At 46.6% G+C, this 25,822-nt stretch overlaps 1 protein-coding gene across 1 annotated transcript in view; it reads right to left on the bottom strand.

Moving 5' to 3' along the window:
- Nucleotides 1–25,822, bottom strand: part of LOC135912615 (chymotrypsinogen B-like) — a 34,778-nt gene that overhangs the window by 646 nt on the left and 8,310 nt on the right. Inside the window, exons 4-7 of the mRNA XM_065445110.2 lie at nt 20,692–20,775; nt 19,487–19,605; nt 11,356–11,600; nt 10,534–10,676 (exon numbers count right to left, since the gene is read on the bottom strand). Of these exons, the coding sequence (XP_065301182.2) occupies nt 10,534–10,676; nt 11,356–11,600; nt 19,487–19,605; nt 20,692–20,775 (591 nt within the window). The remainder of the gene's footprint in view (nt 1–10,533; nt 10,677–11,355; nt 11,601–19,486; nt 19,606–20,691; nt 20,776–25,822) is intronic.

Raw genomic sequence — 25,822 nt, forward strand, 5'->3', positions numbered from 1 at the left:
GTTCTTATAAGATCGTCCACATTACATATATATATATATATATATACAAACGCGCTCCTTCATCAAGGCTCACCTTTCTCGCCTTCCGCGCCGAGAGAGTCACAGAATCGCCCGGAGGGATCGTGTTTCAATGGAATCGTGCGGTCGCTATAGATAACTGCATCTCGCGTCAGCATGCGGTGAATTCACAACGCCGCTCGTACGTTGGGACTGTGCGCGATTGGGTATCACCCGACCCGTTTAAATGGCGTGGCAACAGTCACTGACGAAACGCTTTGGGTGAGACCGGCTACGGTTTTCACGAAGAACAGCTCTTTATTTTACACGTTCAAATGCTACCACCTTTACCTGCGGCATGGTTTCCTTCTGTGCCTAATCGGGATGCGAGCAATCGACTGAGTGGTGAAGTGTCAACGCGACAGCATTAGAGAGCGCCCAGAGATATCATGCGTCGGGTGTCAAGTGAGGTCTCAACCACTATGCGTATGAACGGGCATTAACTGTGCATCGAAAGTTGGGCGAGTTGGTACGGTAACATCCCACGAAACACAAAACCTCTTAAAAACTTCTTGAAATGGCTACAAACGGCTATAGACGTCTTGGTCTATGATAAGACTGAAAATAGAATTTCTTCTAAACATAACCTCAGCACTTGGAATATGCTAGCATATATTCTATCTGCGGCAAAACCCACTACGGGTGTCACTAGAGTCTGTTTTGGTAAACGCATTCAGAATGTCTAACTCAAGAACTTTTCTAGATCTTTTTGTCTAAAAGTGCATAAAATGCCAAACGACGTGTTAAATGTGCGGTTACCGTCGGCCGTCGACGTTAGCGAATAAAGGACGCCTCAGACAAATCGAACTCGTTCGAAGCAACATAAGTTAATTGGCTTTAATATTAAATAATTTCACACCAGAACTTCAACAATCAAGGGCGTGTTATTGTTTTCCATATACAGGGCGCGCACACGACGCCTGGAAACCATTCTATGCTCGCGCAGCAGCAGGAGCGAAATGCCGGTGTTGCACAGCGGTGTCACAGAGCCACCGCGCTGCGACCACTTCGGCGGCACAATCCAAATTTGTCGGACATCTCATTCTGTGCTGGAAACACTGGGAGGCAGGAAGTTTGAAAAAAACGGCCACTCCCGCCCGCAATGTCTCGGTCGTTGGTTCGTTATGCCAGTTGTTCAAGCCGTTCTGTACCTTTATACTGGATATTAACTGGAGTCATTTAGCTGTGCTGATGCTGTTTGCCGTGTGTTTTGCATCAGTGCTTCGTGACATCGGCTGTATTGCGTGTTTTCGCCGACGGCTTACTACCACAATGGCGGGATCTGCGTTCGCCGCCTTCGTGTCTCGGTGCGTCTTTGTACGTCGCACGTTTGCGGGAGACACATGGTGCGATTTTCCGTGCGATCAGTCGTACGGCGCGTCGTGTGCGACTTGCCGCATGCGGCGATTCGGGACACATGGTACGAATGACCGAGCGGCGGCTAGCTCCGCCCAGAACCGGCGCCCCTGCGTGGAAGTTTGGAATGCTGCATAACTTCGAACAGAAAGTGAAAGCAAACGTATTTGCACAGCCCTCTTGTTTGGAACAAACGATGACAATATAAACACGCCCATGGAAGCACTGTAGACGTGTTTCCACAAGGCCGCGTTACCAGTAACGGCTCCTTTGACAGCCGCCGATGGCTGTGCCGGCAGGCACAGCTCGCTCGGCCACCGAATCCGACACCGGTGGCGCTTGTGACACGATCGCCGATCGCTTGCAGCTCGTAAAACGAAGCGTCTATGTTAGTCGGCACAACGTGTACGCAGTTATCCTACGCTTATATTGCAGCACATTTGATTTCATTGGCGCCGACAGAAGCGAACGAGCATGCCAGGCGAGCTTGCGATCGCTGGGAGACCGTGTAGGCCTAGCTCGCCGGCCGTCTATCCGAGGCCGAGGGCCCATGCCGCAGCGTCCGCAGCTCGTAATTAAGCGCCTAAATTCATCAGCACAATCAATGCTTGAACATTTATGTTTTTCTTAAGTGAAAATACGGTTAGTTTTCTCAGTGCCGTTAGTAGCGATGAGTAAACACGCCACTCAGGCGAGCCACTTCGTATAGACGATTGCTGGCGCATCTGCGCTGACGGCGTCCGTTTACTATATCGCACGACGCTTCATAACATGCACTCTTTTGAGGCCACTTTATTCTATAAGTTATATCGTGTCAGAAACAAATTGCTGCTTATTTATGTGCCGCCGTCAGCGGCGAAAGAGGCCCTCGTTTCGACCAGGGAGAAAAAAAACAGAGATGATCGGAGCGGCGAGGCGCTCGCTCGCCGGCTCCGCCCCGTCGGGTCTATGACGTGGCCGTGACGTTCGCGCTACCTGCGCTGTCATTGGCTGCGGTCGCCCGACCGATGCGGCGGTCGCACGAGAATAGACGAGCGCACGCCAAGTTTCGCCCGAGACGCCAGCGCTCGTTTCTCCCCTGGCGGCACGGTTTCCAATCCCCCGGGGGTTCGCTTCCGCCGGTTCCCTTCGCTCGCGCTGAGCCAGAGGAGGCCAGGCTGAGCACGCGGTGCACGCGAGAAGGCTTTCTCGCGCTCGCTGCACGCGAGAAGGTGTAGGTTTCCGTCGCCGCTTCCCTTCGCGGTCGCGCCCGCGTTCAGTTCGCGCTGCGCGCGAAACGTCTCTTGTTTGCGACGGCGCCTCTTCGGATGACCGGAAATTATTATTGTGTTGTTAACTGTCACGACAGCAATGTAAACATGAAAAGGTTGATGCCACCAGTGAAATTATACCGATTCACAAGAAAATGGTACGAAAGAAGCAGACGACAGACATGGACTACTGCGGTGCGCCGAGCGAAGTAAACATCTGGCAAACGAAGCGAGATCGTTTATTGATCACTCCTGAGTGTATGACGGTTTCTATATCTAACCCACGTGAAATTAATAATTACTCGGTACATAATCCTTTTATTCATACAAAAACTTGAAGTTCAACGAGTGCTTGTCCTGTCTTCTTTCTCGTGTTTCGTTTGTCTGTGCGCTGTCTAAGAATGGAAACCACGTCTGTTGTATGCGCTAGCAGTGGCCGAAGTTCACGCGTGCCGAGAAATTGAATATGTGCATGATGCATTGAACATGACCGGAGTTCATTCCCGCTTCACCATCGCACCGATCGATCGGGTTACTGGACGATACACACCCGCGTCTTGGTCGCGCCGGCATTGCTGAAGCAGGAATGATTAATAATACTTTCAACTTCCGTCTCTTGAGTACTGTTAAAAAATGACCAAGCTGTCTACATTGCTGCCTCTATTCCATATTGTAGGGGACGTGCTAGTTAAAGTTGTGTGCGCATGTCGTACTTGTGCTATGCAGCGATATATCTTGTTTATTTCCGCACAGTGTCGATAGAAGTCCGTTGTCGCCATCAGAGACAACACGGATTTGTAGCAAACATAATGTGAGAAACTGCAAAAATGACTTTAGCTCGTAGGTGCCGTATGTATGTGCCGCATCGTATGTGCTGACGATTTTTCCGGCGGCACATACGATGTCGTTTCCAATTACCTGCTCAGCGTCCCTTACATGGTTAAGCAGACGCTGCCCTTTCGCCGCATTGCAGCCATGAAAATAATCGTCAAGCGTACCGATCTTCTTAAAGGCAAATATCGCGTGTGCAGTTTGTTTCACACTAAGGGGAAAACTCGGAACGTATTGCATCGCGATGCGGCAAGCAATGGAGTCGTGCGGCGGCAGCAGCTCGAGCAGGCGCACACGCTTGAGGGGCGGTGTCGTGATCTGCGTCGTCTGCTACGGCGGCGCGCGCTGGCCGCATTTTCGGGAAGCGTGGTACTGTCAGGGGCAGTGCACCGATTTCATCGGTACTGCGGGAACTGAGCTGATATTCTTTACTAAACGTTGTGCGTCGCCATACTCTGATCCTTCATTGGCGCTAATGGAGTTCCACAAACTTCTTTTGACAACATAGTTCATTTGTTCTTTCGAAGGGCCGGAGTACTGAGCGTGTGCACGTATATTTCTTCACTGTGTGTGCTACCGTAATGAGCAGCGACAAAACGCACCAAGATGTGCGCGCAACGTGCTCAGTCTTTGTTTGACTGGAAAGGAAAACAAAGCACTCAACAATGGGAGTCGAACACGGTGAAACAAACGGACACGATTAAATGAACGTTTTAGGCTCAGACAATGAGCTGGAAGTGATTTCTCTCGATAATCATTAGCTACACCAGACAGACCCTGCCCGCCGGTGGGGAATTGGACACGTCACGCTCGGAACTTCAGTTAGTATCTCGTCATGTCCCCAGCGGCAGCGATGACAGCGCTCATCCTGGAAGGCAGTGAAGTGTAGAATGACTTGATCAGGGATGTGTTCATTCGCTGCACGTCTCAGTCACTGACGATGGTGGATCGAAGCCTATCATCGGGCGACTGATAGAGGGGATGTTGCGCCAGCGATACTTTCAACGAGCCCCAGACATTTTAAATGATGTTGGCGCCCGGGGATTGAGGCGGCCGCTCCAAGAGAGTGACTGCGCGCTCTTCTAGCAGTTCTTGCACAGCACGAGCAGTGTGGATCGGCGTCCTATCGCGTTAGAATATATAGTCGCCTTCCAGAAACGGGCCGTCAAGAATGTATGGAATCGGTACGTCGTCTATGACTGCCATGCAGCGATGAACTTGCATTCGAGGCGTATCAGTGGGCGTCGCGCAACGCTTAGCAAAGAATACCGGCTCCTTTCACGCAGTAACGATGTGATCAGCGCCCTGCACCTGACAGTAGAACGTTTCTCGACAATGCGGCCAGCGTGCGCCGCCGTAGCAGACGACGCCGTTGAAGATCCCGCCCCTCGAGCATCTGCGCGAGCTGCTGCGCTTCGAGTTTTCCCCTAAATGTGAGAGAGACTGTACACCGCCCTTCGAAGGAAATGTCCACGCGCACACACCGCGCGCGGCGCGAAACGTGCCCAAACACGCGCAGTGCAGGAGGCAATCAAGGCGGCGCGAACGAGAGATGGGAGAGGGGTACCACCGCTAATAGAATTTTGCTCCGCATGCGGCGCTCTCAACGCCGGCGCAGCAGCGCCGCTCTCGGTGCCGTTCTTGTCTATATTCAGCAAGTTGGTCGCATGCGCGGCGTGCGATTCGGCGCCGCGTGCGAGGGATTTGGTTGAGAACCTGTTGAGTGCGGCTGCCGGTGCGAATGGTCGTACGACCGATCGCACCCAAAATCGCACCATGTGTCTCCCGCATTACACTTTTTCCGGTAAGTGAAATACATTGCGCTTCGTTTTTCGTCAACAATGTGAATATATTTAGGTGTTACCCGCGGCAATTCTTGATATATGCGCTCTTCTGCCCTGCGAGATTTCGTCATTACTTTTATACGAGGGTTCTGCTTGTGTTCAGCCGTTCAGCACTACCGCGCTCCACGACTTCCGCAACAACAGTCAGAACTTTGCCCTGGTTGTTAGCCTGTGGTTAACGTAGCACGAGCCAACCGAAAGGAGTGCATTCGAAGATGACGCGCTGGCTGTAATGCTGAACCAGACTGAACTCGCCTTATTTTGTGTCCTTTTGTACTTACGTGTGCGCGCGTGTGTCAGTGACTATGCAGTTTGTAGCTATCCCACTTTATAGCAAAACAAAAAATATAACTGCAATGTTTACTTCATCTATACAATTCCAAATTAAATCGTCTGCTGATGTACAAATTTCACTTGTTTTGTTCTAAATAAGCAGCAAAACCTTTAACCTAGTAGGTGCTTCATCTGGGAGTGAAATCACGACAGCTTGGCATTTATTAATGAATGACTGTGACTGGGTCACCTTATGTGTAATTGCAAATCTGCCTTTCAACTGACTTGATGCTATCTTATTTTGTCCCTTTCACTCTATAGACGGCTGGACACCCTTCTTGTACCTTGGCGCTAGCTGGATGACGGGACCTCATCATGATCAGTGTAAGCCAATGTACTGTACCCTCTCTGGTCCTCCCAGTGCTTTTTATGTGGGTTAAGGCCAGGGAGCGCTTCGTGGTAAAATAGCTAGTTGGTGTCTCACCAACGGCCATTTTTTAGCTCTGGTCCATTATAAGCTGCCACTATTATAACCAATTTCTCAGTGCCAGTGTACATACACAGTTCTACTAATAATTAGTTTCCCTAAGCCTTACAAAATTTACCTGTAGGTAGTCATTGCTATGTAAGAACTCACAAATTAACTCTGCTGTGTCATAGAAGTATTCCATACATGAGTAAAAATTTTCTACAACAGTGTACATTACACCTTGCTTCCCTAATGCACAAATGTATTCAAGCCAGTATTTGATTAGTTTGGTATTCTAAATGTTTTCTGTGTGATTTAGTTTCTTTACAGGAACTTACTGTACAGCATCAGCAAGCAGTCTTATTTAAGATTTATGTGTGCTGTAAAAGGTGTGCTTTGCCGCTAGAATTGATAAAACATGGGCCAAGGCTTCCATACAAGGACAAACTTCAATTTCGTTCTACCACCATGAGCACTTGGCTGGTGCTTGCAAAATGAATCGCATCAAGTAGCTTGTGCCAGACTGTTTTTTAACCTTATTTTGAGGAGATCACAAAGTGATCTGTGGATGCGCCTGCGTCTTAGATATAGATTGCGCTGCAACATATGTGCGTGTAGAACAGGCATGATGCTGAGGGTTCCAGCAGTTTGCAGAGGTGCTTTTAAAATTTTGTCATGACTGCAATTTTACCTGTGCTGTTTTTTATCACCTATTTCAATAATATCATTGGATGTGTTATCAGAATTTATCAATCTATTTGCCCTGGCCCATTAGCCTGCCACATTTGCCTCTTCACTAGGTGGGCAATTATTCTGCATGGACCATTATTTGAATACACCTTTTTGTGTGCAGTAGCTTCTCAGTTGCAAGTCAGCTTAGATGCTCAGAATTACCTGAGAGTATAGATACACTGATAATTTGCCACCTATACGAATCACTTCGCACTTTCTCACGCAAACAGCATGTTAACACTTCCAAGTCAGCGGGCAATGTTATCGTTTGATCACATCATGAGATACTTTCAACTTTGTATGAAGCATCATCCAAGGTGTTGCATCATTTGTGTGAGGTATTGCCCGAAACCAATTAGGGTCACTTGAAAATATATCAACAAAAGTGATTGATCCAGCTAGGAGTGTTACTTTGGAACACTACTTTATCACCAGTCCTCCTTTGCATGCTACCTGCTTACTCTGTACTGTGTCATGTTTAAGTTTGAAAGAAAGGCAACAGCTAGGCAGCGCAAAATGCCAAACTTGCTTTTGGTTCAACAATATAAGACGCTATTTAACTTAATTAAGTTAGTACATCATTTACCTGCAGAGTGAATTACTGTTTTAAACTGATTATATTTTGCAGGAAGCTTCTCAGACTTGTTTGACAGGTTGATAAGTGGCTTTTTAGCCACAAAACACCATACAATAATTTAAAGGCTGACTTTGACTCTGCTATGCAACTTAAGGACTATATGCCAGGAACAAGGCCTCTGAGTTGGGGCGCTGGCTAACACTCCCAGTGTTCTACTAGGACACATAAATACCCAAGAAAGTGGATGGGAAAACGACGCCGCTGTAGCTCAATTGGTAGAGCATAGCACGCGAAATGCGAAGGTTGTGGGTTCAGTTCCCACCTGTGGCAAGGTGTTTTTTCATCCACTTTAATTTCCATTAATTTATCGTTTATTTAATTTATTAAGCACAAGTAATTTCCCCTATGTTGTTCTTGGTGTCAGTGTTTGTTGGCTTCTCATGATAGGAAATATACTAGTCATTTTAAACATCATCGCATACATACCTTAAGATACCCGTAATTTAAGAGAAAGGAATGCTTAAATTTATTTTTAATGTGAGCCAAACTTCTTACGTAGCACATATTGCTAATTGAAGTTCCAATTTCAACATTCCCATTTCCTCCCTTGCCCTTTTTTTCCTGTTCTGTGCAGGTATTGCTTTCCTATGTCTACAAGAACCGTCATGGGTGGCCTGTGACAGCAAGCTTTTGTGGGCAGCCAGTGCTCTCCTACGAAGGCTGGCCTACTCTGGCAGCGGCAGCAATCATCTTCAAGATTTATCGATGATCACCTTTGCTGCTATTTGTCACTCTTCTTAATTACACTTTCTGCATCTTTTCTAATCTATTAGGTAATAAAGTATGAGTATGTGACATGGTGTGAAGTTGATGCCTTGCTGCATTTTAGCTTGCAATCACCTTTTATGCATGAAAAGCTCATCATACAATTTATGAAAAAAAATAACAGCATATTATGATTTATCTTTCAGTATCTTGTAACATGCAACATACAAGGAATTCACTAATGGATGGTATGCCGAAGAACTGGCCATTATTTCTGCGTGATGCTGTGCAAGCATTTGGCGTTACCTTACAAGAGGCACCCGGAAAGTAAGTTACAATTTACTTTTAAATGAAGCATGGACATCAGAAAAAATATATTTATATTGCTAGTTAGAGTGGTTCACAGAGTGTTTTTCCAGATGTGTACTATCCTTTATTTCTTAATTCATTGCAGCACAGTGTTCTGTTTCGTATACTGGTGTAAGGCTATTGTGCCCCCTGTAGCTGAAACCAGGATATAATTTTTGCCTGAACTGCAGCATCACTGACAAAATTTTTCTTTGCTAGAAACTATTTCAATTTGGTGGAGACCCAGCAGGGCGAAGTTTTGTCAATAATGGTGTGTTTCACGCAGAGATGTTCTTGTTTAGGTCAATGAGTGAACATTGGAAGTATATCAGCATACAATACAGATCTTGTTTGATTTGCAAAATAATTCTGACAGGTGGCATTCAATTGATTGGTCTAATTAAAAAGCACAAATTGACCAATGAAGCTGTACTGCACTATTCCCATGTTTCACATCTGGAAAAACTACCTCTGCATCACTCTATCCGACAATATAAACTTTTTTTTTCTGATGTCCATGCCTCGTTTAAAATAAATTGTAACTGTGGGCAAACGTAGTGTTACTGTAAGAGCTGCCGCAAAAATTTGAGGGAATGTCTAATAAAAGTCTTCAGTTGTTCTTGTCAAGCTGTCCATTAGCCAACTTTTAGCGTAACGTTAGCAGGGCTAACTGAAGTACTTCTAGACGTCCATGGCTACAAAATGTCTTGATCAAGACAGCTACTAGGCTTTTGAATTAGCCGTTGAAGACATCTTTTAGACATCAAATAGCTGCTTGCGTGTTTCATGGGATAAGAGGAAGCCGTAGCCGTAGACGGTGCTCGTCTTGTGTATCTCGTCTACGTTTTCGTCCTCTCGCTTCGGGACGAAATTATGTTACGACGGGAGATGTCGCCGGAATATTGGAGAATGATTTATGGCTACACTGATCTCGGCGAGCGTTCTCTCGGTCCCGCCTACCCTACCACACTCCCAGTGAGCAGCGAAGTCGCGCGCGCACCGTCACCAAGGAAAGGCAAAAGTTGGCGCGAAGTACCAACTCCTAAATGTGGGTGTCTACCTTTTCCCAAGCTGCCAAAATCTTTTCTGCTTCGAAAAAAAGGGAAAGAAACGTCCCTCTTCTTCAATCTGGGGAGTTCTACGTCGTCATTGCGATGGATGACGAAAGCGTGATGCCGTCGCCGTGTAGTACGTGCCTATTGCATCGGAAAGGAGGCTTATACGCTTCCTCGCCGACACCCTCGCCGACACACATGCCGGCACCCTTGGCGTACATCGGTATGCGAGTCCCGTGACGCTGCTTTTTAGAGGAACGCTCACGTGGTTCCGTAATTGTAAACAAACAAGCGCTATGCGTAATCAGGCGCCGAAGATCATGCCTGCAAGCAGTTAAGGTATTGCGCCCGATGTAACGGCCCCGTAAACCGCTGCAAGTTCAACGAAAAGCCCGAGCGACATTGCTTCTCGACGCAGCCACTCGGCTCGCCAGCTAGATGACGTGACGCGTGCGACGCTTCCGCGTCGTGCGCGTGGCGCCATGCTCCGCACAGATGACCAGAAACAAGCGCGAACCAACTGGTCAATTACCAGTTGGTTCGCGGTGGTAAATGCAGAGCACGGAAAACCACGTCTGGAAATGCCTAGTCGAGCAAGAAGAAGAATCTAGACTAAAAATCAATTGAAATGAAAGTTTGGGTCACGGTGGCGTGTGTGGTGACGTTAAAGGAGGTGGCCACTATCGGCTGAGATTTGGGAGAAGGCAGGAGAGGAGTGTTACTTGTAAGTGCCTGGTCGAGGAAAGGGGAGAAGGCCCAGCTGCGAACAGGGTAGCAGGCCGTCTTGCGCCATATGGTCTTGCATGCGACATTTCGTTTCCTTACATCTAGGCTGTTGTTAAGCACCTCCCTCTCCCTCTACCTTTTTGTTAAATTGTGTTGCGGTAGAATGTTCCTTATGCGGCGCTTTACGACTTTCAGTTAATAACCAAAATTTCTGGTATAGCGTGGTCAGGGACCCTTTTTAAGCACTCACCACTCCAGGAAAACCGGATGCCGGCTGGGCGCATATCTGGTGCGTCAGGTTCGCGTACGAGTGTTCCTCCTGGCACCGGTCCTTGGAGACCACCTCCATCTGCGCCTCCTTGAGCAGCTCAGGCAGCTGCAGGGAGTCGATGCCTGCAAGCGTTGCCACGCGTGCACATTTATACGTGTAAGCAAATAACGAAGGTTACCGCCCTCCGATGCGCACGCACACACGCACATATACACGAATGACATCCCTTTTCCTTTAAGAATATGAAGCTTGTCGTGAATTTAACCCCCATTCAAGATAATTCCATATTTTCGTTGGAAACATAGGTAACCCACCTATGCTCTCATTGGTTTTATTGTTTGAAATGTATGTTGGCTTCGTGTGGTAGATAGTAAAAATTGAGCACCTTGGTTTCCCTCATTTGTGTTGCCCGCTTCTGAGTATGACGTAAGTGGAGCACCCTACCAGCGTACGCACATGGTCTGTTAATAATGACCCCTTCGTAAGTCCTCGAACAGCCTGGAGCTCAAAGATTTAAAAGTTGACAGTAGCACGGACTCACGACACAACATTTCGGATAGCATACTGAAGATTAGATAACCTTATCGCAACCTCCACACGTTTACTATAAACCACTACCGATAATGTGACGCACGCGCATTCTTGTACTGTACAGAACCAACGGAATCGTCATCAGAAACGCGTTCGGAAGCCCTTGGCTTGGCTTGTCTCACGTGAGCTCCCTTGTTTCCTTTGCTGTTCGTAGCCTTATAGGCATCTATTCCGAAGTCCACGTTCTGGCCCCGTATACGACACACTCACTCGGTATCGTGTTGCCCCAGCCGGCGACGGTGACGTGCGAGGGCAGTGGTGCACCGGGTCGGGGCAGGCACACCGGGGACACAGGCAGTGCAGTCCGCAGTACGAGTATGGCAACGTCGTCCACGGCGCGGTCCTGGTTCACGAGGTGGCAGTTCGGGTGCTTGAACACCTTGCTCACGAAGGCCGTCGCCTGGCGGGAGGTGCGGGACGAGCCGTACCGGACCACGTAGCGAGGATTGAACTCCCTGCGGAGGGATCGGTGTAAACGAGGCTTAAGAAACTGACAAGTAACGTGAGCTGTACCCGAGTGGCTGCAACGTTATAGCACTACGGTGTCTGATCAATTGATGATTGTATGAATCTAAGTCGCTTTTCTAGAACAGCTTCAGTGGACAGTATATTGTAGTGGAGAGCAGTGGGTCATCCGGCGCTCTTGTTGCACGCCCACGCAACCACTGCCGCTCTTTCTTCAACGTGCCTGTTCACATCGCACCATTGCGGATGCTTCTCTATCTCGACTCCGTCGCGCTCAACCCGACACACACACACACACACACACACACACACACATATATATATATATATATATATATATATATATATATATATATATATATATATATATATATATATATATATATATATATATATATATACAGACACAGTGCAGGTGACGGTGGACCATAGTCAGTTGCACTTCGCTCCTCGAAGAGGCAGGACGCGTGTAAACTGTGCTCCCGAACATAACATTGCAATGTGATGATTGCGGTTTAACCAATGTATCCGGTACCTCAAGGTGGTGTGACGTATTGCTAACACATTCCTCTCGCATTTACCGCTAAATCGACAACTTTTTTGGACTGCCTGCCATGCAAGCCATATATATATATATACTGTACAACATATACCCACGCAGAATACGCCTTCCTAAATTACGCGCAACTCCAAAACCGTGGACCCTATATGGCTGATAAATTCTAAATAAAATTCAAACGTTCGGAGCAATAATCCCTCTCTATCTACCCAGCATGGTGCAGATGTCTCCATTTTGTGCCCTTCCAGGAAGCGATGACAACTATTCACCAACGTACTCCCGCAGTGGCAACATGTCAATGTCTGCATGTCTTACCGCCATTACACATCGAAAGATACCGTGCAATGTCAGCAACATTGCAACGTCGAATGGCGCGCTTTCTTCGTCTTCCACTTAGAGGTAATGAATACTGTGAGCATTACCAGGACTGTCTTAAATTTCTTCAAAGTGCGCTCTTCAAAGGTATTTCAGAAAGTTACTCCCTTCCAACGTTCAAGATATAAACATGCCATACGTTTCCCGGTTTTCTGTACAAGCACGATGTGCCCCACACGAATGAAACCGACCTCTCTTTTCCAAGCACGTTTTAATCGGCAGTGTCCAAGCATGCAATTTAAAGAACATTTATGAAGAAATAACCCCGGTTGCTATTCCAGAATGAGTTAAGCATGCTTCGGAGGTGATTATCTGTGGCACTACGTTGCACTGCGTGTTATGGGTAGTGCGCCCCCTTCCCCCGTGCCTTGTACTCGCACGCAGGAGCAAGCCGGCGTTTAGAGCGCCACTTTATCAAGAACCAGTTCGGACCCATATGCAGCGTATGTTTCCATCCGGTATCACCGGTGCCGGTGATACCACCGGTGACACTGTACCACCAATACTAAGGTACCACCGCACAGTGGTGCCATACTACCATATGCAGTGGTCACCGCTGCGTTAGAGTACACTATCTATGGGATCGGTCTACGAAAACGCTTAGGCGCTTAACAAGAAATCGAGGCTGGTTCCTGAAAGAACCTAACGCTTTAAAAAAAGGTGTTCGCACCTACTGGCCCAATAATTTGTTTTACGCACTTCAAAACGTTTCGTCGGGGTCCTCTCTTTCATCCTGAACTTGCATAGCACAACGATCAATGCAGGAGGGGTCGGTGATAACGTGTAAACCAGATTTCGGAACATCTTTTAAGACGACATGCTGCTGAAACACTCTTATCGAAACTGATCAGCGTATCGGACTGTTTCCATGGAAGACAGAAATTTGATTCAACTGTCGGTTACACAATTATTTTTATACAGAAGTACGAAACGAGGCAGATGAGGAACCTAAGTAACTACCGCGAAATGCATGGAATGAAATAAAAAATGATTCGCCTTAGTAAGAATGCCACCAGTGTTAGCGCAGTTTGCGAGATGACCTTGCCGAGCACCTATTAACAAAGAATCCCGGCCATGACGAATGACGACACCAAATTTGTATAAGCCCTAAAGGCTGTGGAATCACGTGCATGTTCATGCCAAACGTAAACATTGCATTAGCATATAACGACTAACAAAACAAATAAAGAATAAACGAGTGTTACGTTATCATCTGATTATCATCTTATCATAGTTATCAAAATTATGCCCACCCATCGCATTTCGGAGAAACATACAGTCCTGCAGGAAAAGGCTGCTTTCTTTTCGCTTATTTTTCTTTTCTGGGTGCATTGTCGGCGCAGAAAAAAATAACGACAATGACAACGCAGAAGTCGGTAACAATTGTTATTTGCCGCCGCATGGTATTTTGTGAGGTTATCGCTTTCACCGCTTGTAGTTAGACATTGTTCTCGACCACGAGATATCATAAGCGCGACACAAGAAACGTGCTGCTATACGCAACTGCTTTTAATTGAGCTGTTAGAAAGCTTCGTGTCCTTGCGTTGTTAAAGTCAACAAGTCATTAGTGGTTTTTCCGCCAGCACGAGAGTAATGGGCAGATGAACAAGCAACGCAGACGCCACCATGGAGCGAAAGTGAAGCGTCTGTTTTGCCAAACCCGGCCAAGTACGAATTCCTAAACGCTTCGCTGTCTGAGAAGTGCACTTACTTCGTGTGTCGTATTTTTGTTGTTACTTCATTAAGATAGGGCCATTGAGTCAAAAGTTGATAACAGCGGTCATGAGGAGAATAATGAGGAGGATATTTTTTTTTTTGTGCAGAGTAGTATCGACAACATGCAACTTGTGGAACCTTACCTTCACGACCTTGCAGTGAATGGAAGCTCAAGCAGGTACCTTTGAGACTAAGCTGCAACAACATACACATCTTCCATCCTACGTACGTGAAACGTGACGATTTAACCCGTCAAACATGCATGGATAGAGCAAATAATTCAGTACAAAGTTTGCTTGCCAATAATCCGCGTAACGATTTAGAGGCCGTTCGGACTGCTAGTGACGGAATCTGCAGTGTCACAAAACCTGCCCAAGGACTGCCCCAAGGTACGTCACTTGAATCGACTTCAATTCTGGGGTTTCACGTGCCAAAACCCCGCTTTCTGAGGCAGGCCGTAGTGAGGGACTCCGGATTAATTTCCACCACCAACGGATCCTTCACGTGCCCCCAATACACGGAACACGGGTGCTTCCGCATATTGCCCCCGCCGAAAAGCGTTCCACTGGATATGTATACTGTGCTTCAAAAAAATTAAAATATGAGATTTTACGTGCCAAAACCACTTTCTGATTATGGGGCACGCCGTAGTGGAGGACTGCGGAAATTTCGACCACCTGGAATTCTTTACCGTGCACGTAAATCTAAGTACACGGGTGTTTTCGCATTTAGACCCCATCGAAATGCGGCCGCCGTGGCCGGGATTCAATACCGCGACACCATAGCCACTGAGCAACCATGGTGGGTTACGGTGCTTCAATGAAACTCTTTGATGCCAGCTTGGGTCGCTGAGTCTGGGCCTTTGGGCATGCGCTGCTCTTCAATGACAAAACAATACTGTATAATTTCTCCGGTGCTGGGCGTAATCCAACATGCGACATATATGTGGAGACATCCTTGTGCGAATGCATATTTACACTGGCTGCACGCGCGCACTTCTCGGCAGCGCCATTAGATGGCGCAGCGTGTCCAATGGAAAACACGAGATATTGACCCTTTTTTTTTCAGCGTGGGGGCTTCCATGTTTCATCACGTGGGGACTCGTCCATTGCCGTTTACAATGAGCGTGTATGACGCCAGCGCGGCTTAGCAAACCTCTGTTTCAGGACATATCGTAGCCGGTGACTGTGCGGAAGACACGAAGATTTGACCACACCTTCAAAGAATATGAAAAGCGCTTTGGAAGCTCATTAAGCTATGTCCAAACGGCGCGAACAGCGTGTATGGTGCTTGTTTTAAAAGGGAGGCTAACTATGTATTCCAAGCTACCAAAACTTCCCTCTCATGAATTCAATCAGCTTTAGTGTGTTTTGCTCTTAGTTCTTTATTTGGAAAATATTCAGAAGCAGTTGCTTGTCACAGTTCTGACTCAGTAAATTCCTCGGAGCGGTAACTATCTGATTGTTTCTGCCTGATCGCTAGCGATTGCGCTCAGTTCCGATAGATTTGTTCCCGCTGCGTGCAATAGTTGAAGCGTTACCGTTTGTACCTTGCAGCAAAAATGCATTATCACTAGTAACTTGCTTACTCTTGTGCACCATCGCGAAACATTCAGCTTCGACAATTCGTGCGCTATAGGTGTAGTTCATCATTTATTGTGCGTATATGGCGCGCATATATTCAAATGGACGCCCATTCACTTATTGACACGTTGATGATAGATTGGACGTAATATTCCGTGCAAGTTGGTGTTGATGTGTGTAGATACTGTGCGCGAAACGTACTATGACTAGAAGCGACGCTACTTCCTTTGTCTTTGTTTAACGATCGTTACTCACTCTTGCCGATCTTCCAGGGCTGAATCACTTCCTGCGAAGGTAAGCGATACAACGTTGGCGGATGACCAAATTTATGTATCCTCGAAGAAAGCCGTACATCTCGAAGTGCCGGTAACCCGTACGAACAGTTGCAGCAACTGTCCGTGAACTTGGCTACACAGATTCATTCCATTCCTTAATATGTCAGTCACTATTTTTGCAGCCAACTGCTGCACACGCCTTCAATCCACATGATTCAATCCGGCATGACTGGAGCATAGTGTGTTAGCGAAAACTGAATTGCATTTCCGACAGCTGATCGCACAGAAGCAAGGTGGAAGCGGTAGTGGTTTCGTATTCGTGCGCTGTCGCTGAGGCGATGTGCGGCGCGCCGGCGAAAGCGCCATCTCGTTTCTCTAGAACAAACTGCCCCGCGAAAAGGGTCAATAAACGGGGCTGCAAACACGCATCATATAGGACGCGTTTCGGAGGTGGCAGCTACACTGCTGCAATGCTAATCGCACTAACGTCGACGTTCATCGAGAGAGGGCGCCTCCCGCAACATTCTTTGTTAGCATTGAAGACTTCGCGAGAGAAAAAAAACAAATCATTTTCATACGTATCTACAAGAGCTCAATGTCATGTTCTAAGTGTATGAGTTACGTAAATGAGCTTTTGAGAAAAAAGGGTTTGTAGTGCGAAATCGAGGTTTATTTGTCATATGTTTAACATGTCCAGCGAGAGAGGGTATACTACTGTCATTTCCGCGTCCTTAGGGTGGATAAGGATTTTGAGGAAAGATGTGCAGAGCAAAGCCTAGTAAAATGCTTAAGTTGTTTATTGTTGAGTATATTGTAATTTCCTTTTGCGCGATGTCAGGTTAGATATGCATGCATTTGATGAAGAGTTTGCGGAACAAATTAAAGCTGATGTCCATTCATCAGGCGCCTAATGTGCGTCAGGCGGTGAAATGTAATTTTAATGCCCGCTTTTCATTGTAGAGTAAATGAGAATTTTCATGGAGGAGCTTCATTTCCTAGCACAAAACATAAGTTACATTAGTTTATGGATCGAAGCGAGTTGCTTTATGTTTTTTAGAAACATTCTTGTGTGAGTGCTATCTTCCCTATGAGTTGATTTTGTTTTAGCGCTAGCGCAGCAAAGACAGAAAAAACGAAATCTGTCCTTCTGCTTGCATTGTGTTTGCGATGAAAAGGCTACAATGCTAACTCGCAAAGTCATAGCTCCTATTGGAAACTCAACATTGTTCTTTAATTGACTTCTAAATATGTGCTAGAAAAACGGTAAAGTGCTGTCGCTAGAGCTTGGGTTTGCAGGAGCATATCTTTGGTGTCAGGTACAGGAAAGCACGCGATAATGCCAGTGATGTGGACCTCAGCTGTAGCTTCCCTCAGTCAGGTAAAATGTTGTATTGTGCCAATTTTATGTTCTCTACAAATGCGGTTACGTTTGTTCTTTGTTCTTTTTTATTAGATAACCTTATTTTTGCATTTCAGTGCGCTCCTATTTCTTTCTTTTTTTGCTGGTCTTGGTGTTCTTTAGAAAGGGGAACAACTCTTGCGACGTCTGGTTCCTTGATTTCTTATTCTCGGGAACCTAGAACGAGAGCTGCAAATACTAGTCCCGCGAAGGTGTTACTTGAAGAAGGTCCGGATCTGGCCGTTCTGTTTGACGGGGATATGTCTGTTGTCCCTAAGGCTTGTAGTGCCTCCTGGCAAGCCTATGGCAGTGCCCCGGAATGAATCATACATACATGTATACTGGTCTTTTCAAGGTTCTTGGATTCTGCAAACCCTCCGAGACTTTTCCTGTCGCAACGGATGAGTTGTTACGATGGGCCTAAAATTCAGTAAGGCAAGCGGGCAATGCCACCACCTGGCTTCCCAAGCTAATTATCATCAACTGTGAGAATGCCTCTTCCCTCAGACTCCCAGACCGGACGTGCCACATTTCAAATATGCTTGCAGTGCAGCTAGCTCCAGGAGCAAGGGTAGCTTTGTATTGGAGAAACTTTCGGTAGTGTCATTGACCGTACTGTGCGGCTAACTAAATGTTTCTGTTCCCATGGCGACCGCGAGTGCGCGAATCAGTTTGATTGTGAAACCAACGCAATGACGCTCAAGGTGGCACATTTCCACTGTACGTAACCACAGCTACTCCCCTGAGATGGCTCGAGCAACAAGGAGCAACTGGTCATCGACGTCACGGACCAATAAAAGACAGCGCCCTCTCATTAATGACCCTCCTATGAGAATTCCCTGCTGATTGTCCCTGCTATGCACGGGACCTTATTTAAGATCGGGACGGTTCAACTGTCAGACCACAATGACCCAAGACTCTTGCCATGTGAATACCATGTAAATACATATGCCTCGTTTTTTGTCTCATCATGATGCCTACCTTTGTCGTCGTCGTCGTCTCACGATCGAGTAATGCGGTGGAAGCTACTTCACCCTGTCTTGGTTGTATCACTTTATACCTCCCCATAAGTAAATTGTCTTCTCCATAATTTCTGGTGAAATCGAGAGTTTTCTGCACTTTCGGCCTGGTTTAGTATATCTTTAGGAACTATAAACTTTTAGGGTGGTCAACGGAATAGTGGATTTCCCGAATCAGATATAAATATTTGAAGAACACTGATGAGAATATCGAATCGATTGCTTAATATTATCCTGCTCCTAAAGCAACAAGAAGAAATATGTTGAGAAAAAGTGGCAACACGCAACAGTTACTTCACTGCACTCATTGCTTTCGAAGTCACTCAATAAATAGGCCAACGATGAGTAAGCAAAAAGGTTTAAGTTTGCTACTTTGCTTTGGTCGACTAAGGCAGGCAGTTCAAGTGGCTGAACACTCTATCCGATGACTTACTTTCGGCGATAAATCAGCCGCAATTATTGTAGTACATCCGCAAAGTTATCCGTAACAGAATATTCTCCGCAATTAGGACGATCAAGGCCAATTTCACAGGGATCGACGCAGGTTATAAGGCAGCTACCAACAACAGGCGCCGCCCAATGCACGCTATCAGTGACGGCGGCCAAAGTAATGACCGAGCGGTCAACGAACGGAAAGCTTTGTGAATCTTGAATTTGGCGTCGAGACGAAATATATTGACTATTTAGAACTGAGCTTGAACAGCGCGAAGAAAAACAAGGACACAAGGAATCAAACACGGCAGACAAGCGCTTATTGCCTGTGGTATTTGTTTCCTCGTGTCCTTGTTTTATTCGGGCTGTTCAACCTGAGTTCTGAATATGAACCAACTAGCCCTCATCAATATCTTACTGTACCGAACAATTCGCAATGCCGTATTTGCACTCAGACAATCGGAGCCCATTTCGTTTCTACCAAAAATGTGCAGCACACAGAGAAGCGGTCATCTCACTCGGGCAGCAGGCAGTGTCCGGCCGTGAGCACGTGCCTCCGGGTGATCATCGTTCCGCCACACAGGGACACGATGCTCTGCATGTTCTTGCTGACCAGCCGGGCGCTGCTCATCTTGCTCTGAAAAAATTGAGCGAGGCATGGCGCGCCTTCTATTAGCTTATAGTCCCAATCGTATTAATTTTAGGTAGGCTAATATTTAAGTGAAAGGGGGCACACTTTGCATATTGAAAGTGGCAGGCGTTAATCGCGTTAACTAATGGTAATAATATACATACTGGTTTCGGGTGTTTATAATCCTTTTGATTCAGGCCAAAGCTTTGCATCAAACTGGAGTGAAAGCACACATAACCTGTGGCGCTAATCGTCGTGTTGCAGTATGTGTGCCATGGTGTACATAGCACGCTATAGTCGTGAGTGGCGCAGGCTAACACTTTCAGGGCTACGTAAGGTAGGCATGCATAAATATCTACGAAAGTGCACTCGTGGACAAAAAATAGTCGGTGTCGTTACGGCCTAGGTGTCACAGCATTCACAACCTTGTAATCACTGCAGTTGGTAACGGTGGAGTTGGTAACGTTACAGACTGAACAAGGTTACTCGTGGGTGTCCGCTACCGATTCCGGACGTTGTTCGCACCGCCGGATGTAACGTTTTGGATAACATACACGTAGTAAGTGCGACCTTTTTTTAAGGCGAAAGCGTGAAGTGGCGCATACCCACGATCGCCTTGAGAAAAAAAAAAATGCGTCGTGCGGTTCAATGGTGCAAAAACTAGCGTCACCAGCAATGGCTCATAATCCCCTAATAAGCAAAAAAATGAAATGATTAATCCCTCTCGTAATGCACAGGATACAAGCACTGAAGTCACTGATACCACACAAAGAACAGCACACGCTTCAATCCCCAGCTGAGAGGAGGCGACGTATAAGAGAAACGTCGTCGGCGCGAGTCTGACCCCGCTATATACGAGCATGCGAAGCCGCCAGCTAAGCGTCGAAAACGAACCGACGAAGCCGAACGGGGAAAGCAGCGATGCGACAATGCGAGACGGAGCATTATCAAGCGTGCAGCAGGTTTTCGCATTCACGTGTTACAGGAGTGTAACATGCAGCCGAACTTTTTTTTAAGAGTGTGGACGGAAGGACGGCCGCCGCGGCAGTTCAATTCTGTACGGCATCGGACACGGCGGATGCGTCAACTCACCATCTCAGTCTTGAGGATCGAGCACGAGTCGGTGCCGTTCTGGTCGAACCCCTCGATGGGCGTGTAGTAGGTGGAGATGCGCACCTGCACAAGAATATGACGAGAAGCAATCAGAGATGACGAAAACGGGCGAGAATGAGCTATTGGGAGTGTTACGATAAGTATATCGGGCATAGTATAAGCATAAGTATGAGAATATTATGCATAGGAGTTGAATTCAGGTACCGCATCGGTTGCACAAATCCAAGGTTCTTATAGCTAGTTTTAACTTAATGCCTCATAATATCAACATGCAATAATCTCAAAGGAGAAAGTGGGAAGTTATACAGAAAAAACATTATGCAGGAAAAGTAAATGCAAACGAATAGCCGAACGCTTTTAGAAGGATATTCGAGTTAATAAAGGTATGATGCGCTTGAAAGCGTAGATTTGTTGCAGTAAGATCATTTAGGTAGCATTTGTTGTTTCATTGCGGGATTCTGCAGAGAACGGACACGTTAACAAGTACGTCAGTAGCAGTACCGTAGCCCTCTCCTGCGGACGCTACAGGGGAAGAGGGTGAAGGGAGAAGAGGAGGGCAATCCTTTCCGAGGACTCCACTAGCTCCATCAGGGTATCTAAACTTTAGACGCCCCCAAAGATCCCCCGCGACAAAGCGTGCCAAAAAGCCCGTTTTTTTCGCTTACACACAAAAAATGATGTTACTATAAGGCACGTCTGCAACGGAGCCAAGCACCACCTTCACATTGTAGCCAATCGCCCATCTTCTCAAAAACAGGAATTGCCCTGAGTGGAAATTGACAGTCACTTTAGGGGGTATGTGCCTTTGAAAATCAACATCTTTATTTCTTCATGAATTTTCATGAAGTTGGCACAAATGTTTAAAATGTCTTCCTGATGCTCCATAAAAGTTTCATAATGATACCTTAGGATCGTTTAATTTCATTTTATTGAGCACATTTTTTCTCCCTCGAACTTTCTGGAGGGCCTGGCGAGTTCAAAAACGCGATGGAAGGGTCATCGAGTATTGACTGCGTATAAATGAGTGCTAAAGGTCGTGATATTCTTGCTTCTGAGGTTTTTATTTTTGGCAACACAAATTTTTGATCATTTTTATGTTATAATTTGCATCAAGCACACTTCAGGGTGAACGAACAGCCAGATCATAAATTTATAAAAAGTCAAGATGAAAAATCGAGACTGTCACGACCTGCACTGTAGCCCAAGGAACCTGTAAGAAAGAAAAAAAGAAAAAAATAATGAGCCATTGCACTCTGTGAAGTTGGTTGACCCGCGAAGCTGTTTAGCACACGACACGGACGTGACACACATTTCTGAATGAAGTATGAGCCATTGCTTATAGAGGAATGAGCCATTGATGATGACAGTTTCCGACATGCTGTTCTGTATGTTGTATGCGGGATTAGAAAGCACTTAGGCACTGTTCGCTTCCCTTTGATGCGTGCTTGTAGCCTCTGTCTTACGAGGGAGACTATGAGCCATTGCATTTTTTGTTTGCTTACGGGAGCATGAATGCTTACCGGGGTATGAGCTATTGATGATGATAGTCTATGTTAACGGAGAACAAAAATGCACGGAACTCTAGCCACATGCAGCTTCGCTGTATAAACAGAGTCAGCATAAGCTATACGGTAACAAAAAAAGTCAGCTCCACAAACTGAGCAGAAAGGCACAAAAGAAAAAAGTTTGTGCAGATCTTTACGTTTTCTTTGAAATCGCCGACCGTGATCACCGATCGGTGCCGCAACGTGAGTGGTGTGTGACGTGCGACGAACCTACCAGCAACGTCTTCGGACAAATTTGGTGGCAAGTACTAGACATCACTTGATTAGACCATTGTGAAGTCTTACTGCAAACATTTCGCCAACGTTGAAGACGTCGTTGAGTTCGATGGGCGTGATGTTTAAGTATTGGTGGACGTAGGTGGTCACTTCCATTCCCACGTTTTCTGGGCGTTGAGCCTCCCACACAAAGCGCTAACTAACGAGTTCTATTGGTGCCGTTGAGTCCACCCAGGTTTCTGTTAGGCAGAAAAGTTGCGCTTTCTTTATGTCGACGACGTGTGTAATGTCTCACCCATGCTTTGGCAGAAGCCCGACGTTGACACAAGCAAATGTCATCACAGCATGACTTTCCATTTCACTGCACTCCTTCGTAATTGTCTGCAGACGACGTTCGTTCAGTCTTGGGAACTCGTCTGTTAGAGCTCGTTGCTTTCGCTCGTCAAGTACATACCGCTGATGCTCACTCACTCACAGGGAGCACATACGTGAGCATCTCATAATCAATTTCACTTCCAATGATTACGTGATCATAATACGCGACGTCATGCATTGTAACGTTTGCTTGACTGTACCTTAATCCACTTTAGTCGACCTTGCTCTAATTTGCGCCAATCTTAATCCCCTCTAACGTCGCACCCAGAAGGCTGAGACGTGACGTGTGCAATGACGTACGCACTAGGCACAACTTTAGCCAGTCAGAACCGTGGAGCCACAGTGGCGTTGGGAAGTGTGCTCGTCTCGCACCCCGGAGGCCTGTTTCTATTCCCACCCACACCCAAATGTATCAAATTTTCTTCTCAAAGCAAGAACAGCTTTACAGGAACCTCCTTGTTGAATCTGACGTCAATCCGAGCATTTTTTTCACGCATTCTTGCTGTTTGCGCCCTCGGCCATTTATGATACCATCGCTGGATCATGCCGGATTTCGGGCCTCATGCATGGGATATATAATTCCTTCACATTATTAGAATATGACGAAACAGCTGTGTTACCGTTGAAAATGTCACGTCCAGAGATTATAAGTTTGTGAAGACTGCATTCGCATCGAAAGTCCAACGATCGAATACATTTTCTGTGGCCGATGAACACGCCCACCTCGGTTGTGTTAGAAAACGCACCCTTTCCTTCGACGGTGAAAGTCCGACCACCAACTACCAACTACAGACCGCCAAGTATCGACCACGAGAACGGGCGACAAATGCAACGAAAGCTATTCGCTTTAAAAATATGGATGTTTCCGTCAATTATATGTGCTTATTCGCTATGGACTCATTGGAAATGGTACACAGTGCAAAAAGATACAAAGACAACGCTGCACTATTTACCATGTACACGTGCCAACTCACCCAACTTTCTGAGATGTGAGCGTTGTGTGAGCGTTTTTTTTTTTGTGCATGTGCATGTGCGTGTGGGGGGGGGGGGAGGAGTGGGGGAGCACCGGAAAGGTTACCAAACAATGCTTTCACTGCGTAAGTGCTTTCTGTCACGGAAGGCAGAAATACAGAGGTAACAAAAACTCTATTAATCACGTAAGTAAGGCGGCCTTACGACTCAATCCAACAACAGCTACGAGTGGGGTGAACGATGCACGTGGGCGGTGAATTATGCGCATATTCTTTCTTTCTTCTTTCATTTTTATTTAGTGGCGGTGGGACAGCACCGCAACGTTTATCCCTCCACGTGTGATTTGAGCCCGAAAGTGCTTTCTGTCACAGAAGGCAGAAAGACAAAGATAACGGCAGCTCTATCAATCACACAAGGCGGTGCTACGACCCGACTCACCAACGACGACTATTGCGGGGAAGGATGCACGTTTGTGATGAATTATGCGGAGTGCGCTTCTGCGCGGGCATTGCTCTGACGAGGACTACATCGGCAGGGAACAACGTTAAGTGCTCCTGTCAACCTGGTGTTTAGCTGTGCGCTGTGCGCAGTCTTACCCGTTGGCAGGCGTTTCAAGAAAACAATAATAGATCCCACCTGCATCGTCCGGGCATTGTATGGAACCCTAGAATTCTGATAACGTTGAAGGCATTGTTGCCACCCATCGCTTTCGGCGGCACTGGCCCGGTCCATCCACCTTGCAGCTATTATTTCCCTCTCTATAAGATCTAACGAGGTTTCGAGGGCCTCGAAGGTGTAAAAGAAGCCCCACACCCGTCTTCCTTTCTTACACAGTCTCGTTTCTGACCTTCACGTGGTAAATAAATTGGGATGTTTTGCAAAGCAGCTCCAGGTCACTGCCCGGCCTTTCGACATGAGACGTCCATTGCCATGCATTTTCCTTCAGTCAGCTCATACGTCGTAACACTGGACGGCAGCGCAGACATAGACCTTCAGACGTGGTAACCTATCCCGCAGTAACAGTTGACCAAGACGCGCGAGAAAGGAACCGACGCCGCTAGCGCTATCGCAGACATAAGAAAGGTACTGCACACACCACCATTATGGTCTGTCGCGCAACTTTCAACATGTGGGTCCGTAAGACGACGTCAACATTGACGTTTACCGGTACCCTACCAGCTAATTTGTATATCAGTACAATAAAGTATCTTCCTGAGAACGCTTGCTGCTCTACTTTTCGAAGCAGCCTTCTATGTCAACGCATCATATCGGCCATTCTTTTCCCCAGATGATATTCTAGACTAACGCAAGTCATGTCGGGAGGTAGAGATTTGCTGTGGGAGTGATCGACTAAATGAAGCAACGGATCAGCCTACCAAGCCATCTGCTGCGGAAGCTAAGTCGTGGGTGCGAATTCGAAACCCTTTACGACGGAGATGACAAGAAAGAAACCGAGAGAGAAAGGAAGAAAAAGAAAATGAAGAAACCAACCTTGCACAGATTATGTCTGTTGTAAATTACACTTGATTTCCGAAATTAGTACGGAGCCCTACAGCAGAACAGCCGTTCATGGATTATGGCATTCTGGTTCTGAACAAGCCATCGCTAGTTCAAATCCCGGTCGCAGTGGTAGCTCTTCCACGTGCGAGAGGCGCAAAAATACTCGTGCAGCGGGGTGCATGTCAAATAATGGCCAGGTAATTAACATTAATTTGTAGCACTCCCCTGCGGTGACCTTCATAGCTGATCATACTGTATATTTACGCCACCTCTGTCAATTCAAAATTGAAGTGAACCAGAAGTCCGCTACGCGGCACCACTCTCCCAAACAGTCACCGCGTTGTCATAGAGCATGGACAACTTTCACCATGCTCTGTCGCACCTCCTTTTCACAGAGGAAGGAAAAAAAAGCCACAGTTTCGCCCCGAAAGCGAATAATCGATTGTGATAGCAAATTAGCAGATAGCCATAAGAAGTAAGGA

Source organism: Dermacentor albipictus, chromosome 7 (genome assembly GCF_038994185.2).
Source record: "Dermacentor albipictus isolate Rhodes 1998 colony chromosome 7, USDA_Dalb.pri_finalv2, whole genome shotgun sequence".
Classification (NCBI taxonomy): domain Eukaryota; kingdom Metazoa; phylum Arthropoda; class Arachnida; order Ixodida; family Ixodidae; genus Dermacentor; species Dermacentor albipictus.